This window comes from Pelophylax lessonae (genome assembly GCF_965119305.1).
Source record: "Pelophylax lessonae genome assembly, chromosome: 7".
Classification (NCBI taxonomy): Eukaryota; Metazoa; Chordata; class Amphibia; order Anura; family Ranidae; genus Pelophylax; species Pelophylax lessonae.
The window spans coordinates 102,462,448-102,478,958 of NC_138774.1; the positions used below are offsets into that span (position 1 = coordinate 102,462,448).

At 49.3% G+C, this 16,511-nt stretch overlaps 1 protein-coding gene across 1 annotated transcript in view; it reads left to right on the forward strand.

Moving 5' to 3' along the window:
- The first annotated feature begins 278 nt into the window (after positions 1–278).
- Positions 279–16,511, forward strand: part of CLPTM1 (CLPTM1 regulator of GABA type A receptor forward trafficking) — a 91,465-nt gene continuing 75,232 nt past the window's right edge. Inside the window, exon 1 of the mRNA XM_082264482.1 lies at positions 279–414. Within this exon, the coding sequence (XP_082120608.1) occupies positions 322–414 (93 nt within the window). The 5' untranslated portion in view covers positions 279–321. The remainder of the gene's footprint in view (positions 415–16,511) is intronic.

Below are 16,511 nucleotides of genomic sequence, written 5' to 3' on the forward strand. Positions count from 1 at the left end.
CAACCAACCAAAAAATACACTAAAATTAAAAGGTATATACAGAGTTTAGCACCCTTCTTATAAATGGCCACTCTGTGACACTCCATGCTCTCATTGAACTGTAACACTAATATAGGTGTGACGAATTTATTCCGAATTAAAGATTCCCTTGCCCTCTTCAAAGATGTCGCCTGCTTTAGCCCCCATGTCCCATTGCCCTAAGTAAAAATGGCGGCCAGCGCTTCACGCACGGGAAGAGGCAAACAAGGTGACCTATGCCATCAGTCGGCGTCTCTTGCTGGCGACGTAAGGTGATCCTATTGGCTGAGATTGCGGTAGTGTATGTGCTTGTGTTCCCAGCGGCTTCTCACGAGATCCGGCGAGTGCAGTGACAGAGCAAAGAGCAAGATGGCGTCGCCGGGAGTTGAGACTCCGGTAAGTGAATTCATGAGCCGGGCCTGTGTATGGAAGGAGAGGGGGAGACGCTGGGAGTGGTTGGGGCTCACTGTTACCATAGCAGCGAACGTTCATACAATGAAATGTGAATGAGCCTGATAGACTAACCCTCCATTGACCACCCATGGGTGCCTTATGTGCATGGACAGTCTGATGGGGCCCTTATGTGCATGGACAGTCTGATGGGGCCCTTATGTGCATGGACAGTCTGATGGGGCCCTTATGTCCATGGACAGTCTGATGGGGCCCCAGGCAGGATTGGCCCTCCTTTCTCTTCCATAGACATAGAGAAGGATTGCAGTTGGCTCAGAGAAGCCCACCCATACATAGACATGCCCCCCCCCCAGAAACCAAGTACCCCCAGTCTATCCTCCCTATTATGTGGTGGACAGGGCACAGCTGTGGCCTATTCTTTGTCCCCTGATTCACTGCAGGAGATGGGGCCCCTGGAACCCCCTGGCCCTGGGCCCCTGGACACCCCCTGGCCCTGGGCTTCTGTCGGGGTCACCTTTTGGATGATGAGCCCTGTGTACAGATCCGGGGGGGGTTCTATCACTGGGGGTCTGTCTGATCCTCCTAGGACCTGCTCAGCTTTTACATCCCTTTCACAGGATGGTCCAACCTGCCTGTCAGTTTTTCTGCTCCATATAAGGCTGTGTGTGTATATGCTGCACCGCTGAAAAGTGATCTGCAGTTGGATTACTTTTCAGAGGTGTTTGACAGGTGGTGGGGGGATGGCGCCCCACTCTGTCGCCTTTGCTTGAATGGGTTCTGTTGGGCGGGCGGTACTGCCTGCCGAATGTGACCAGGAGATAAATTTTGCTGCAAAGCACAGATGCATGTGTACACCGTCATCCGCTGCCTGTGCAGCTTGGGGGGGGGGGGCCAGTAAAAATGTGGCTTGACCATGTGTGTTTACCACTCTGCCAATGCAAGTGAGCCCTTAGTATAGGGACAGGCAAGTGTCTGTATGTATACAATTGCGCCAAGTCTGTCCAGATGAGGGAAAAATAAATAGTTGGAAAAAGTCCGCTGCTCGCTTCCGGGAGTTTTTTTATTTGTACTTTTAGGCTCCATTTAGACCTGAGCATTTTGCTGCAATTCTGCCTGTGATCTCTAAATGCACTACAATGGCAAAACGCAGTTTCCAGCGCCAATATTTTCAATAGCACCTTAAAATGCGGTACGATTTATCACGGCAAATCGCATTGCGTGAAGCTTGTTGCCCACAAAGGAGCTGTTGGGATGCGAGCAGCACGTGATAATACAAGGTGAAACCACACCGCGTTCTAGGTGCCGTTGAACATAATGGCACCTGAACCTGCGTTTTGCCATTGTAGTGTGTTTTTGAGATCGCGGACAAAATCTCAGCAATTCTGCCGCAATCCCAAAACACTCAGGTTTGAAGGGTGCCTTAGGCCCCTTTCACACTGTCCGTCCGTTGGACGACGGACTCCATTTTTCTCAGCGGGGGGTCGATTTGCCGATCCCCGCTGAGCAGGAAGATGACAGCTGTTCTCCGCGCTGTGTGCAGAGACACAGCTGTCAGGTCCACATGCATCTCTATGGGGGAATCTCTATTGGTCCGTTCTCATCCGATCCGCTGGATGGATGGAAAATAGGGTTTCCATCCCTCCAGATTTGACGGATCGGATGTCAGCGGACATGTCTCCGCTGACATCCGATGCCCCATAGGGATGTATGGGGGGACCGTTCAGATCCGCCAAAAAAACGGACAGGTGGATCTGAATGGTCCGCCTGTGTGAAAGAGGCCTTTGGGTCCATTCACATTCACACAGGCTGTCTGATCAGGCTCGCCTGTTCGTTTTTCAGACAGACCTGGTCTGACCCCGCATTGTCCTCTATGGAGTGGTGGATGCCGCTGCCATCCAATCGGATCCTGTCCGCCAAAAACAAACTACTGGTGGTCCTATTTTCCATCTGTCTTGTGGATCAGATGGAAACACAGGATGTCCGTTTTCAGCCAATTTCCCCATAGAGGACTGTGTCCGTGTCCGCTCTGCATAGCGGAGTGGACAGGATCTGTCGGCCGCCTGTCTAGCAGGGATCAGCAGGGCGATCTGCTGAGCAAGTGGATTCCGTTAAGTGGAGGCGCCCGTGTGAAAAGGGGCCTTAAAGAGGCCTTTTTTCACCCTGAAAGAGAAACACATAATGAGCTAGTATGCATCGCATACTAGCTCATTATGAAATACCTTAGAACGAGCCCCCGCCGTGCCGCCCGCTTACCTCTATGACGGGCGACATGTCCAGTCGCCCGTCTTCCAGGATCGCGGCATCCGGCCATCTGATTGGCCGGAGTCACGGTGACGTCACTCCCGCGCACGCTCACGGCACGGGTCTCTGAAGGAACGGCACCAGCGGCCATTCCTTCAGAGCGCATGCGCCAGTGACGTCACTGGCTTCATGTAAGGTAAATATCTCCTAAACGGTACATGTTTAGGAGATATTTACAGTACATATAGGTAAGCCTTATCATAGGCTTACCTATAGGTACAACTTGCAGAGGAGGGTTTACTTCCTCTTTAAGCGGAAATAAACCCATTTAAGGTTTCAAAATACCAAGGCTCGTTCACACCATGCCTGCATGAAAACTGATGGGAAATCCACAAAGATTTCACTGGCAGAGACCTCAGTTTACCTCCGTTTTTATGCACATTGACATCAGTTTTCCTGTGTGACCGTTATGTGCCCTGTTCACACCAATGTTGGTTGTGTCATTTTTTTTTTCCTGTGCAGAAAATTGCATACACATTGCAGATTCCTACACAGAAAAAATCTGCAGGTTGTGGTGTGAACTGGGCACATAGATGACCATTGTTTTTTATGCCCTTGCGGAACGCATGCAAAAAAAAAAGACGTCTCTGCACCATGGTGTGAAAAAGGCCTTACCGGGAATGCTAACTGTCACATTTGACTGTGCATTTATGCAAACTGTCCAACCATCAATCAGCTGGTGTCATTACTGATCACATGTACAGCACCATGCCAGTTGCAGATCAAACGGAGGCAAAGATGGCAGCTTTCTTGGCTGAAAACTATCTGAGGGTTTAGTTCCACTTTAACCACTTATCTAAAACTTCTATACCAAGGTACTTTTCCAAACGGCATGGTAGACAAGTGATTAAAGTCAAACTTTAGTCAGAAAATGAACTCTTCAGGCTGCCCATTTTACAGGTATAGCTATGTAAAAAAATAAAATTAGTGCCTAAACTGTTTTTAAAATCCAGTAATACGCTGTCTCACCCTGCTCTGCACATGCTCAGTTGCTCTCTATTTTTAGGCATTGCTGAGTTTGTAGAGGCCGATCTGCTGACTACCCTAGGCCCCTTTAACGCGGGCTTTCCGATCGGGTCCTCCTGTCAGTTTTTCAGGTGGACCTGAGCGGACGCTCCATGCACCCCTATGGAGCAGCGGATGTCAGCAGAGACATGTCCACTGACACCCGCCGCTATCCGATCCGATCCTGTCCGTGAAATCCAGACGGATGGAAACCCTATTTTCCATCTGTCTGGATGATCGGATCGGATGATAATGGACAGGCGGTGCATTTTCATCTGATCTCCCATTGAGGAGAGTGGGAATCTGACAGCTCCCTCTCAGCACAGTGAGCGGAGACGGACCTGTCATCCACTTGCTCAGCGAGGATCGGCGGATCGATCCCCGCTGAGCAAAACGGAATCCGCCGAGTGGAAAGCCCATGTGAAAGGACACTCAAAGTGGAATTAAACCCTCTTATTCTTTATAGCCAAGGAAACTATTTCCATTTCATCTGCAACTGCCATGGTGTTGCCCATGTGATCAGTTATGACTCTAGCCATTTGATGGACTGCAGGTGTGGACATGATACTGGCTTTAGAGGATAAGTGCACTGAAAAGAAAAGGTCCAGTCAGTAAAATTTTCTACCAGCCGAGGTCCGAATCATATGTTTGACTCTCAATGGGACCTCTGCACAATGGCAAATGTGGCACGTATTTGCAAGTGCCACAGTACCATGCAGCTTGGTACGGTGCAATTAAAAAAAAAAAAAAAAGCCAGGGACTTATTTTTCTGCGTTTTTTGCTTATAAGGCAGCCCACTGAAATAAATGGGCCGCCTACATGTGTTAAGCAATAATGTAAACCTAGTCTCAGATCCGTCGCATCACAGTCCTTTTCAGTGTTCTCAGTCCCCCTGCACATCATCTATCCCTTCACATTAGAGTCCTCAGCCCCCCTTCACATTTTTGTCTGCGGCCCCCCTTTATATCACCCCCTACTTCAAATTGCAGTTACCAGCCCCCTTCATATTACCCCCCCCCTTCACATTCCTGTCCTTGCCACCTTTATAGTACCCCCCTTTACATTACAGACCCCCTTTATAGCACCCCCCTTCATTTTCCTGTTCTTATCACCTTTATAGCACCCCCTTCACATTCCTGTCCTCACCCCCTTTATAGCACCCCCTTCACATTCCTGTCCTCACCCCCCCTTCACATTCCTGTCCTCATCCCCTTTATAGCACCCGCCTTCACATTCCTGTCCTCACCCCCCCTTCACATTCCTGTCCTCATCCCCTTTATAGCACCCGCCTTCACATTCCTGTCCTCACCCCCCCTTCACATTCCTGTCCTCATCCCCTTTATAGCACCCGCCTTCACATTACTTCTCCCCCTTCACATAACTGTCCTCACCCCCTTTATAGCGCTCCCATCACATAACTGTACCCCCCTCTTTTATAGTATCCCCCCTTCACATAACTGTCCTCACCCATTTTATAGCACCCCTCTTCACATTGCAGTCCTCAGCCCCCCCTTAACATTCCTGTCCTCACTCACTTTATAGCACCCCCCTGACATTCCTATGCTCACCCCCCTTTTTAGAACCCCGCTTCACACCTCAGTCTCCAGCCCCCCTTCACATTTCTGTCCTCGCCCCCTTTGTAGAACCCCATCCCCCTTCATTATCACTCTCTTCACATTCCTGCCCTGCCTGTTTTATATCACCCTTTCTCCTTCATATTACAGTTTCTGATCCTTTCCCCCTTTACATCAGCTTCCACCGTCCTTCATACCACCAATACCAGTGCCCTCTTCCCTGTCCTACCATACACAGGGCACAACAGCTGACATCGGAAGTGCAGCAAAGGTATGGATGGAGGGCGGGACCTGCCCCAGTTAACTGATTGGCTGCTAGAATGTAGGGCGGTTCTAGCAACCAGTCAGTTAACTGGGCCAGCCCCTGCCCTTGGTGCATCGCTGTGCTGCTCTTCTGATGTCAGCTCTGTAAAGACAACAGAGCTAACGGGCAGCGGTGTCTGAGGAAAAAAAAGGCAATCTTAAATGGCGCGACTGCAGTGGGGCCGGACGGAACATTGGCTCAGTCCGGACTTGGCCTGCGGTCCGCCATTTAGTGATGCCTGCTGTAAAGCATTGCACCAGTGATTGCCGATGTCATACAGGTCTCCTCCAGATCTGTCAGAGTATCTGTGTTCTTGTACATCCACGGATCAATGCAATAAGTTCAAGTAAAAAAAAAAATGCTGATTTACCATGTGTTCAAAAAATTTGGAAAATTGTGTCCTGGTAGGCAAGTGGATAATGTGTCATATTGGAAGTAGTCTGATGCAAGTCTCTTTACATCCGGCTGTCCATAGATCTGATATGGACCTGGGAAGTTCTGCAGCAAAAGAATGAACAGACGTGGATGTCACAAAGTTGGCATTCGTTCCGTTCGGCATCTGTTGATGAATCCCCTGCTGATTGGACACGGCCTGTATGAAGGGAACCGTACAATTAAATGCCTGCTTTTAGGTCTCATGTATACGGGCATGTGAGACCATAAAATGTAAATTATGGGTGTATTTCCACACCCTGGAGACACAACTGCAATGTGCAACCACCCCTAGTAATGAATAGTTATATGCGGGTATACGCCAAGCTTGCGTAAATCCCTGGATGTGGCCTGTGTGTGTCCAGGGATTTACATACATGTGTGTAATAAATAAATAAATTAAATATATAAACATATGGTGTAGTGCTGCTAAATATTCAATACTGTGAACAATCCTATTAAATCACAAAAACAATAATAATATATTTATATATTGATTATACCTTAGTGTGGTGAAATCACTAATAGATGTTCAGCAGTTCCTGAACACAGAGTTTAACATACAGTTATTTTGTTTGATCATTTAGTGTAGGAGTTACAATAAAAATAGAAAAGAATATTTAGTTGGCGCTGATTGCACATATCTGATTTAATTTAACATCCATGTATATGTTTACATGGTTACAGTATATACCTGTATATAGCCATTCATTCCTGTGGGCTTATCTACGATGCAGCTTTGTCTCCCGGCCGCAGAAATATGCCCACAAGTTACATTGTTCTTGCTCATGTGACCGCGTGTGTGAGGCCATGTTTTTTGAATGCTGTAATTTTTTCCTCTATTATAGCACACCTGTATAACCTCAATGTTTTTTTGTTTTTTTTGAGGTGGGTATGTGGGACATATAGATAGCTAGCTTTATTAAAAAAAAAATATTGAAGTGACACTGTTATGATAGATGAAAAGAGGCCACCATTACTGAACTCTCCTTTTGAGAAAGCTTCCATATATACTCGAGTATAAGCCGACTTTTTCAGCACGTTTTTTTTCTGCTGAAAAAGCCCCCCTTGGCTTATACTCGAGTCAGGGTCCCACTCTACCTGTTCTCCGGTACAGTGTGCATGCGCCGCCGCTCGGGAAAGCCTGTACACGTTCCGCTATTCCCGGGCAGACGGCGCATGCGCGGTGATGTGTTGGCACCGGGCGGCGCCATTTTTAATTGTAAAGCGCCTCACCGAAAGGTAAGTGAGACTCCTTCGCAGCCCCTGCATCACCTCAGGAGTTTCTTCTGTACTATGCCCGCAGCCCTGCATCTCCTGTACCATGTCCGCAGCCCCTGCACCATGCCCGTGGCCCCTGTTTTGGGTCTCATGGTGGTCCAGTGGCTGCTGCATTTCCCACCCTAGGCTTATACTCGAGTCAATACGTTTTCCAAGTTTTATGTGGTAAAATTGGGTTTATACTCGAGTATATATGGTAGTTCCCTGGCTGCCATTCTGATGCTTTGGCTTTTCTGAGCCGCTATCCCAGAAAAATTAGGAGTTCTGATGCTTATTCAGAGGTCCCACTTAGGCAGACATCTAGCTATTTCAGAAAGGGGTCTGCACTGGCAGCTTCCTACTTTGCTCAAGACAGTCGCTTTTAAATGTGCCTTTTGCTAATTTTTGACTTTTGCCTGAATCTATATATAGATTATATAACCCGGTATATATCTAGGGTATTTACCTGGCTGTTTTGCTTTGGACGGTACCAAGAAAAATCCTTCTGCTCACCCTTTCCCAGTACTTTCCTGTTTGCTCACTCTATATTAAATTAGGATGTAGGTACCTACAGTGAGGGGAAAAAAGTATTTGATCCCCTGCTGATTTAGTAAATTTGCCCACTGACAAAGAAATGATCAGTCTATAATTTTAATGGTAGGTCTATTTTAACAGTGAGAGACCGAATAACAACAAAGAAAGTTATTGATTTGCATTTTAATGAGTGAAAAAGGTATTTGACCCCTTCGCAAAACATGACTTAGTACTTGGTGGCAAAACCCTTGTTGGCAATCAGAGGTCAGATGTTTCTTGTAGTTGGTCATTAGGTTTGCACACATCTCAGGAGGAATTTTGTCCAACTCCTCTTTGCAGATCCTCTCCAAGTCATTAAGGTTTCGAGGCTGACTTTTGGTAACTCGAACCTTCAGTTCCCTCCCCAATTTTTCTATAGGATTAAGGTCTGGAGACTGGCTAGGCCGCTCCCAGACCTTAATGTGCTTCTTTCTTGGACCATTCCTGTGTTGCTTTGGCCATGTGTTTTGGGTCATTGTCATGCTGCAATTACCCATCCATGACCCATTTTTAATGCCCTGGATGAGAAAAGGAGGTTCTCACCCAAGATTTGACGGTACATGGCCCGTCCATCGTCCCTTTGATGTGGTGAAGTTGCCCTGTCCCCTTAGCAGAAAAACACCCCCAAAGCATAATGTTTCCACCTCCATGTTTGACAGTGGGAATGTGTTCTTGGGGTAATAGACAGCATTCCTCTTCCTCCAAACACGACGAGTTGAGTTGATGCCAAAGAGCTCTATTTTGATCTCATCTGACCACAACACTTTAACCCAGTTCTCCTCTGAATCCTTCAGATGTTCATTAGCAAACTTCAAATAGGCCTGTACATGTGTTTTCTTGAGCAGGGGGAACTTGCGGGTCCTGCAGGATTTCAGTCCTTCATGGCGTAGTATGTTACCAATTGTTTTCTTGATGACTATGGTCCCAGCTGCCTTGATGTCATTGACAAGATTCTCCCGTGTAGTTCTGGGCTGATTCCTCACCGTTCTCATGATCATTCAAACTCCATGAGCTGAGATCTTGCATGGAGCCCCAGACCGAGGGAGATTGACCGTTATTTTGTGTTTCTTCCATTTGCAAAAAATCGCACCAAATGTTGTCCTCCTCTCACCAAGCAATCTTGTCCCTAACCTCCTTGGACATCTCTTTGGTCTTGGCCATGGTGGAGAGATTGGAATCTGATTGCTTTTGTGGACAGGTGTCTTTTATACAGGTAACAAGCTGAGATTAGGAGCACTCCCTTAAAGAGAGTGCTCCTAATCTCAGCTTGTTACCTGTATAGAGGACGCAGCCAGAAATCTTTCTGATTGATAGGGAATCATAAAGTTATTTCACTCATTAAAATGCAAATCAATTTATAACTTTTTATAAATGTGTTTTTCTGGATATTTCTGTTGGTATTGTGTCTCACTGTTAAAATAAACCTACCATTAAAATTATAGACTGATCATTTCTTTGCCAGTGGGCAAACGTACAAAATCAGCAGGGGATCAAATACTTTTTTCTCTCACTGCATTTTATTAATATGTATAAGTAGGAGCACATACTACATGTTCAGGAATCTATATTATTATTATTATATGGGATTTATATAGTGCCAATAGTTTGTGCAACGTATTCGAAAATAAATGGAGACAATACCGTTACAATACAATTCAAAACATGGGGTTAATGGGGCTCTGTTTATGAGAGCTTACAATCTAAAAGTGAGGGATAAACACAGTGGCTAAGTGGTTAGTACTGGGGTTGTGTGTTTAAATCCCAACCACAGCACTACCTGCCTGGAGTTTGCATGTTCTCCTTGTGCCTGTGTGGGTTTGCTCCGGGTACCCCGGTTTGCTCCCACACTCCAAGGACATGCTGTTAGGTTAATTGGCTCCTGAATAAATTGTCCCTAGTATGTGTATGTAATGTATCAATGTAAGTTGGGGTAAAGGGGAGGAGGTGGCAGTGAAGGAGCATTGAGATAGGTAGAAGGGGAGGCCTGGCATATCACAGTATACAGTAATAATCTAGATGTTCCGGATATGTCCCACCTTTTTATCAATAGTGTCTTTGCCTAAGCTCAAAATATGAGGCTGATTTTAGTTGAGAATCTTCATTAAATACATTTTGTGAACGTTCTCTTTAAAAGAGAAGTCTTGGAATTTAAAAAAATCAAACAGTTATACTCCCCTAGATGGATGCAGTATCGATCTGATGCTGAATCTGTCCCCTGCTGTCTCTGCAGTGAGAATTGAGCGATCAAACAACGCTGATCGCTCAGTTTTCCCCTCTGCTCTGAGCAGAGTGCTGGGACTGTCAGTCACCATCTCTCTGCTCTCACCGCCGGCGCTCACTGGAGCACTAGGCTTTGGAGGGGGTGGAAGGGGCTGGCCCAGGCTTCTGGGTGGATGCTGAGCCTGGACCGGCTGAATGACGTCAGCTAACAGTGGCCTTTAGCCTGCTGTTGGCTGAAAACAGATCACAGGAGTATGAACATAGGGGAAGTAACACCAAAAAAAGCTTTTGCCATTCTTCTTTTATTATCCTAATCCTATGAACAAAATCCTGTTTGCCTTTTTTTATCTTGCATGATTGGATAGTTGAAATGAACATTCACACAATTTATTATGTTAAGATTCTCAGCTCCTTTAGTAAATGAGCCTCACTGCCATCAGTTTTATCACTCTAAGAGGAGACTGAGGAAAATCTTATTGCTCTGTAATTAGAGATGGGACCCTTAAAGTAAATCAGTAGGCTCAACTTGCCTGGTGTAATGGCCCTGGGTACATTAAGCAAACACCTTCCAAGTGCCGCTCTGTTATGTAAATCTAGTTCCCAAATTTCGGAGGTGACTGTGGACCCCAATCCCATGCCTTCCTCCTGTTTTCTGTCAGATGCAATAACGAGCAGTAGGTTTTTGGAGGTGTCTGGTTGAAGCAGTCTCCTTGTATGTGTAGATTTGTTTTAGTTTTTCGTTATTTTAGTCATCTGTACCATATGTAAATCTTTCACCACCTGGTGTTTATACTTTGTCGGACTTTATTCAGGAATTTTAATGGTTGATGACTTTTTCACATATTAACTCGTTTAGTCATGTAGATCTAAAGGTTAAGGAATGGTATAACTAAGGTTAAAGGAAAAGTATATTTCTCTTACGTCCTCCGACAGTCGCCGCCTCTTCATATTCGTCACATATGGGGTATTAGACTTTGCTCCGAAGGAGTAGCTAGGCAACAGAATATGTTAACAATAAAGCTTTAACATATCCCACCCTCAAGGGGTGGTCCCCTCAGTCAATACCCTCCTACTTCCTGCAACCATATCTCAGTTTTAATGTCTAGCTTGTCAGGAGTGGCTGGCTCTCTCTGTGCTGGGACTTTTTGTCCCAGACTCTTTCTTCTTTTTGATATTTTGTTTGAGTTTTCTCTCTACCTTTACTTAGCTGTTATTTTTGTCAGCATTAGTTAGTTCTTCGGACGAAGAGGATCATGCGGACTGGGTCTCGGGCTGATCCCCCTGGTCGCAGGTCGTGGGTCAGTGGCTTCCCAGTCTGCCATCGAGCGTTCAGCCAGGTAACGCTCCTGGCACGGTGAACGACCCATCCCTGTTCGGTGCAGGGATGATTGGTGAGGTGGCTACCTCACTGGACGCTGTGCGGTTTCTGAACCGCCATTGTGTGCGTCTTGAATTGCGACTCTCCCTGCCTCATGTGCAGCGGCTTGTTCGCCTGTGCGGGTTCCCCACGCCATGTGAGGTAAGTGTATCTATGTGGGGACCTGTCTGTCTGGGGGGGGTCTCAGTCTGGGACTGTGTAACCTGCCTTTAATCACACTGCTTGTCTCCCTATATCTCGGCTGCATGCTGTGGGCTGCAAGGGGGGGGGGGAGCTGTATGACACTGAGTATGTCAGGCTGGGCAGTGTGAGGAGCTGTGTGCTGTGGGGCATGTTTTTAATGGCATGTTGGGGCATATACAGCGATCGCTGCGGCGATCTAACATGTATCCATATAATGGGATAATATTGTGTGTGATTTTATGCACTGTGGAGCGGCGATTTCGGCGCCAAACGGCGCCATTTTACCGGCGCCCGCTCCGGCCGCATGGTTTACATGCACGGCGGCCATTTTCTTGTAGCCTCCATAGGCTTACATAGAGCGCCCTGGCAGCATCACTTCCCCTCTCCTGGAAGCACCGATCGAGGCAGCAGCAGCAGCGGAGTCTCCTCAGGTTTTATCCTTCTATTCCTGTGTTCCATTGCCTGTATTCAGTCTGTATATTCCCTGTGGGGGTCTCATTGTGCCTGAGTGTGGTGCGGTGGGCTGCGCTTGCCGCGCTTGCTGTAAGGGGGCAGTTAACCCTTGGTTGTCTGGCATACAGGGGCAATGGATTCTCAGGAGGGCAAGTTTCCCACAGTATTGGTGGAAAGCCAGGGGACCGCTGTTTCCCCCCCAGGGGGGGATTTGGCCACGATTGTGGCTGGCCTTGCTGCACAGGTGCAAATGCTGGTGGCTGCTCAATCTACTAAACGGCCCAGAGTTGCTCTGTCCTCTGATTCTGAGGGTGAAGGTGATGGGGCTGTTCTGGCGGGGACCCCCCTATCGGGGTCCTGCTCCTCTCTTGATCTAGTGGGGTCTGAGGTAGAGGCTGAAGTTGAGGGGGTTGATAATTCTCCCCCTGGCTCGCCTGAAGAGCTTGCAATCATGGATGAGTTGATTGCTTCCATTAAGCAGACGCTACGTTTGCAGGACGAGGTGTGCCCCCCAGCTGCCTTGGCGGCTTATGGGACGCAGAGAAAACGCAGGACGCCGCAGGTTTTTCCCTGCAATGCTGATTTTCAGCGCGCTGTTAAGGACCAATGGCGCGATTTGCGCAAGCCTTTTGCGGTACCAAGTAAATTTAAGCTGCGTTATCCTTTCTCGCCTGCCACTGATGAACGGTGGTGTGTGCCTCCGCCAGTGGATCATGCTATTGCGGTTTTGAACAAAGCCACTGCGATCCCTGCAGAGGGATCCCCTGTTTTCCGTGATGCCACGGATAGGAGACTGGAGTCTCTTGCCCGTCATACTTATTCTGTTACGGGTTCTATGCTTAAGGCTCTGTTTGCTTCTCTCATGGCGGCCCAGGCGATCGCAAGTTGGACGCAGATGCTTAGGCGCGTCCTAGTGGCCGATTCGGCCTCGGCGGCGACCCTGGATATGGTGGATCAGATCCACCAGGGTGTCATGTATCTGTGTGATGCGGACCTGGACCTGATTCCGTTGGCCGCGCGTGTGCACAGCGTGGCGGTGTTGTCTCGCCGCCTGGTTTGGTTGAAATGTTGGTCGGTGGACCAATCTTCACGTAAAACCTTAGCCAATCTGCCTTATGATGGGTCTCGCCTTTTTGGGGAGTCCCTGGATGTGTTGATTAAGGGGATTACCGGGGGTAAGAGCACTCTCTTGCCCCATTTCCCCAAGGCTAAGGGGGTTTCTGGGAAGAAGCATGCTCATTTTCGGCCCCCTCAGGGGTCCTTTCGTGCCTTTCGGCCGCACTACAAGGGCAAACCGTTCAAGGGCCAGGGCTCTCAGAAGAAACCCTGGTCTGGGAAACAGAAGTCCGGCCAATCCGGACCTGCGGCCCATAACAGTTCGGCCTGAAGGGGCGCCCTCACCCAGTTTTGGGGTGGGGGGACGCTTGCTCGGTTTTCTTCAGCCCTGGTTGGCCCGTGTGCGGGACAGATGGGTTCTGGAAATCGTTCGATCTGGTTACAAGATCGAGTTTCTCTCTCGGCCAGAGAGCAGATTTTTTCCCTCAAATCTACAACTGTCTCCAGAGCGCCTGCGGGATCTGCACCTGGCGGTGCGGGACCTGAGGGCTCAGGGAGTGGTGGTTCCGGTGCCTCATCGGGACAGATTTCGGGGGTTTTATTCCAATCTGTTCACCGTGCCCAGAAAGGAGGGCAAGGTTCGTCCTATTCTGGACTTGAAAGCTCTGAACCGCTCTGTGCGGGTTCGCAAGTTCCGCATGGAATCCCTGCGCTCGGTGGTGGCTGCCCTGGTTCCGGGGGAATTCATGGCCTCCATCGATTTGAAGGATGCGTATCTTCACATCCCCATATTCGAGGGTCATCAGAGATACCTTCGATTTGCCATTGCGGAGGATCACTACCAGTTCGTGGCGTTGCCCTTTGGGCTCGCCTCGGCTCCGCGGGTCTTCACCAAGGTGCTTGCACCGGTTCTGGCATTATTGAGAGCCCAGGGCATTTCTGTCCTGGGGTATCTGGACGACATTCTGATTCGGTCTGCGACCAGTCAGGGTCTGGAGAAGGACCTGTCTGTCACGATGCAAACTCTGCAGGAGTTCGGTTGGACGATAAATGTTCCAAAGTCGACACTGAGTCCGTCGGTTCGTCTTCCCTATCTGGGAATGATACTGGACTCGGTGCAGGCGAAGGTCTTCCTGCCGGAAGACAAACTCAGGACTCTTCAGGAGGAAGTCAGGTCCCTCAGGGACGTTCCGAACTCGTCTCTGCGGACGTGTATGAGATGTCTGGGATTGATGGTCTCGGCTTTCGAGGCGATTCCTTTCGCGCAGTTTCACACGCGGGGTCTCCGGGCGGAGATCTTGTCCAAGTGGGACGGGCGACCTCAATCTCTGGATCTTCAGATCTCGTTGAGTCATCGCACCAGGGAAAACCTTCTGTGGTGGCTCCAGTCCCCGTTGGTGTCCGGGGGCAAGTCGTTTCGTGCGATCTCGTGGACGATAATCACCACGGATGCCAGCCTGTCGGGCTGGGGTGGTGTTCTGGGCGTTCTGTCCGCCCAGGGGACCTGGTCGGAGGGGGAGTCTTCCCTCCCGATCAACATTCTGGAATTGCGTGCGATAAGGCTCTGTCTTCATCGCTGGACGGACCGGCTGCAGGGCTGCCCGGTTCGGGTGCAGACGGACAGTGCCACGGCGGTGGCCTACATCAACCACCAAGGGGGCACCAGGAGTGCCCGAGCGGCTCGAGAAGTGGCCGACATTCTGTCTTGGGCCGAGACTCATGTCCCGGCGATAACGGCGGTTCACATTCCGGGAGTGGAGAACTGGCAGGCGGACTATCTGAGTCGCCAGACCCTGGATCAGGGGGAATGGTCTCTCCACCCGGCTGTCTTCCAGATGTTGTGCGCGAAGTGGGGTCTTCCAGATGTGGACCTGTTCGCGTCTCGCCTCAACTACAAGGTGAAGAGGTTCGTGGCAAGGACGCGCGACCCTCGGGCAGACGCGTCAGTGGCCCCGTGGCATCAGTACAGGCTGATGTACGCGTTTCCACCGATTCAGTTGCTGTCCCGGTTCCTTCGCAGGTTACACTCGGAACGCAGCACGGTGATTCTTGTGGCACCGGACTGGCCTCGCCGGTCCTGGTACGCAGACCTCGTGAATCTGGCGGTCGACGCCCCCTGGCGTCTGCCTCTTCGGGACGATCTACTGTCTCAAGGACCGATTTACCATCCTGCTTTACAGTCGCTGGCTTTGACGGCCTGGCTGTTGAGACCGAGGTCCTGAAGGAGAAGGGTCTCTCTCCAGAGGTTGTTCATACCTTGATCAACGCGAGGAAGTCTTCCTCGGGAAAGGTTTATTACCGTACTTGGAAGGCCTATTTTGCCTGGTGTGAGTCCAGGGGGTTTTCACCCCGCACGTACTCGGTTTCCCGTGTGCTGTCTTTCCTTCAGACGGGTGTCGATCAGCGTTTGGCGCTGGCTACGATAAAGGGTCAGGTGTCTGCGCTGGCCGTTCTGTTTCAACGTCCCGTGGCTGCCAACTCCTTGGTTGGCACTTTTATTCAGGGTGTGCGGCATCTGGTTCCTCCTAGGAGGGATCCTTTGCCCCCTTGGGACTTGAATCTAGTCCTGTCTGTGTTACAACGTGCTCCTTTTGAACAGATCAGGGAGATATCGTTGTCTATGTTGTCCAAAAAGGTCGCCTTTTTGGTGGCGATCACTTCGGCTCGCAGAGTGTCGGAGCTGGCGGCTTTGTCCTGCAAGTCTCCGTACCTGGTTGTTCATTTGGATAAGGTGGTCTTGCGACCTAATCCTTCTTTTCTGCCGAAACGAGTTTCGGAATTCCATCTTAACGAGGATATTGTTTTGCCTTCGTTGTGCACGAAGCCTAAACATCCAAAGGAGGTGAGACTACATTCTCTGGATGTTGTTCGGGCGATTAGGGTTTACCTTAAATCGACTGAGTCTTTTCGAAAGACGGACTCCTTGTTTGTTCTTCCAGAGGGTCCTCGGAAGGGCATGGCGGCTTCCGCCTCTACCATTGCCAAATGGATCAGGCAGACCATTGAACAGGCCTATGCCTTGCAGGGGAAGGTTCCCCCTGTGCCTGTGAAGGCGCACTCTACTAGATCTCTGAGTACGTCTTGGGCCTGTCGTCATGGGGCTTCTGTAGCCCAGGTGTGTAAGGCGGCGACTTGGTCGACCGTACACACTTTCACAAAATTCTACAAAGTAGATGTTCAGGCATCGGCGGATGCTTCCTTTGGCCGCAAGGTTCTTAGTGCGGCTGTTCCCTAGGGTCCCTTGTTGGGGACTCCTGGCTGTTGGGATAAGTTTTGTATCCCCTGGTTTTTTGTCTTTTCCTGGGTTGTTGCTCCTGTTGAGCACTTATTTTTGCTGTTGCCC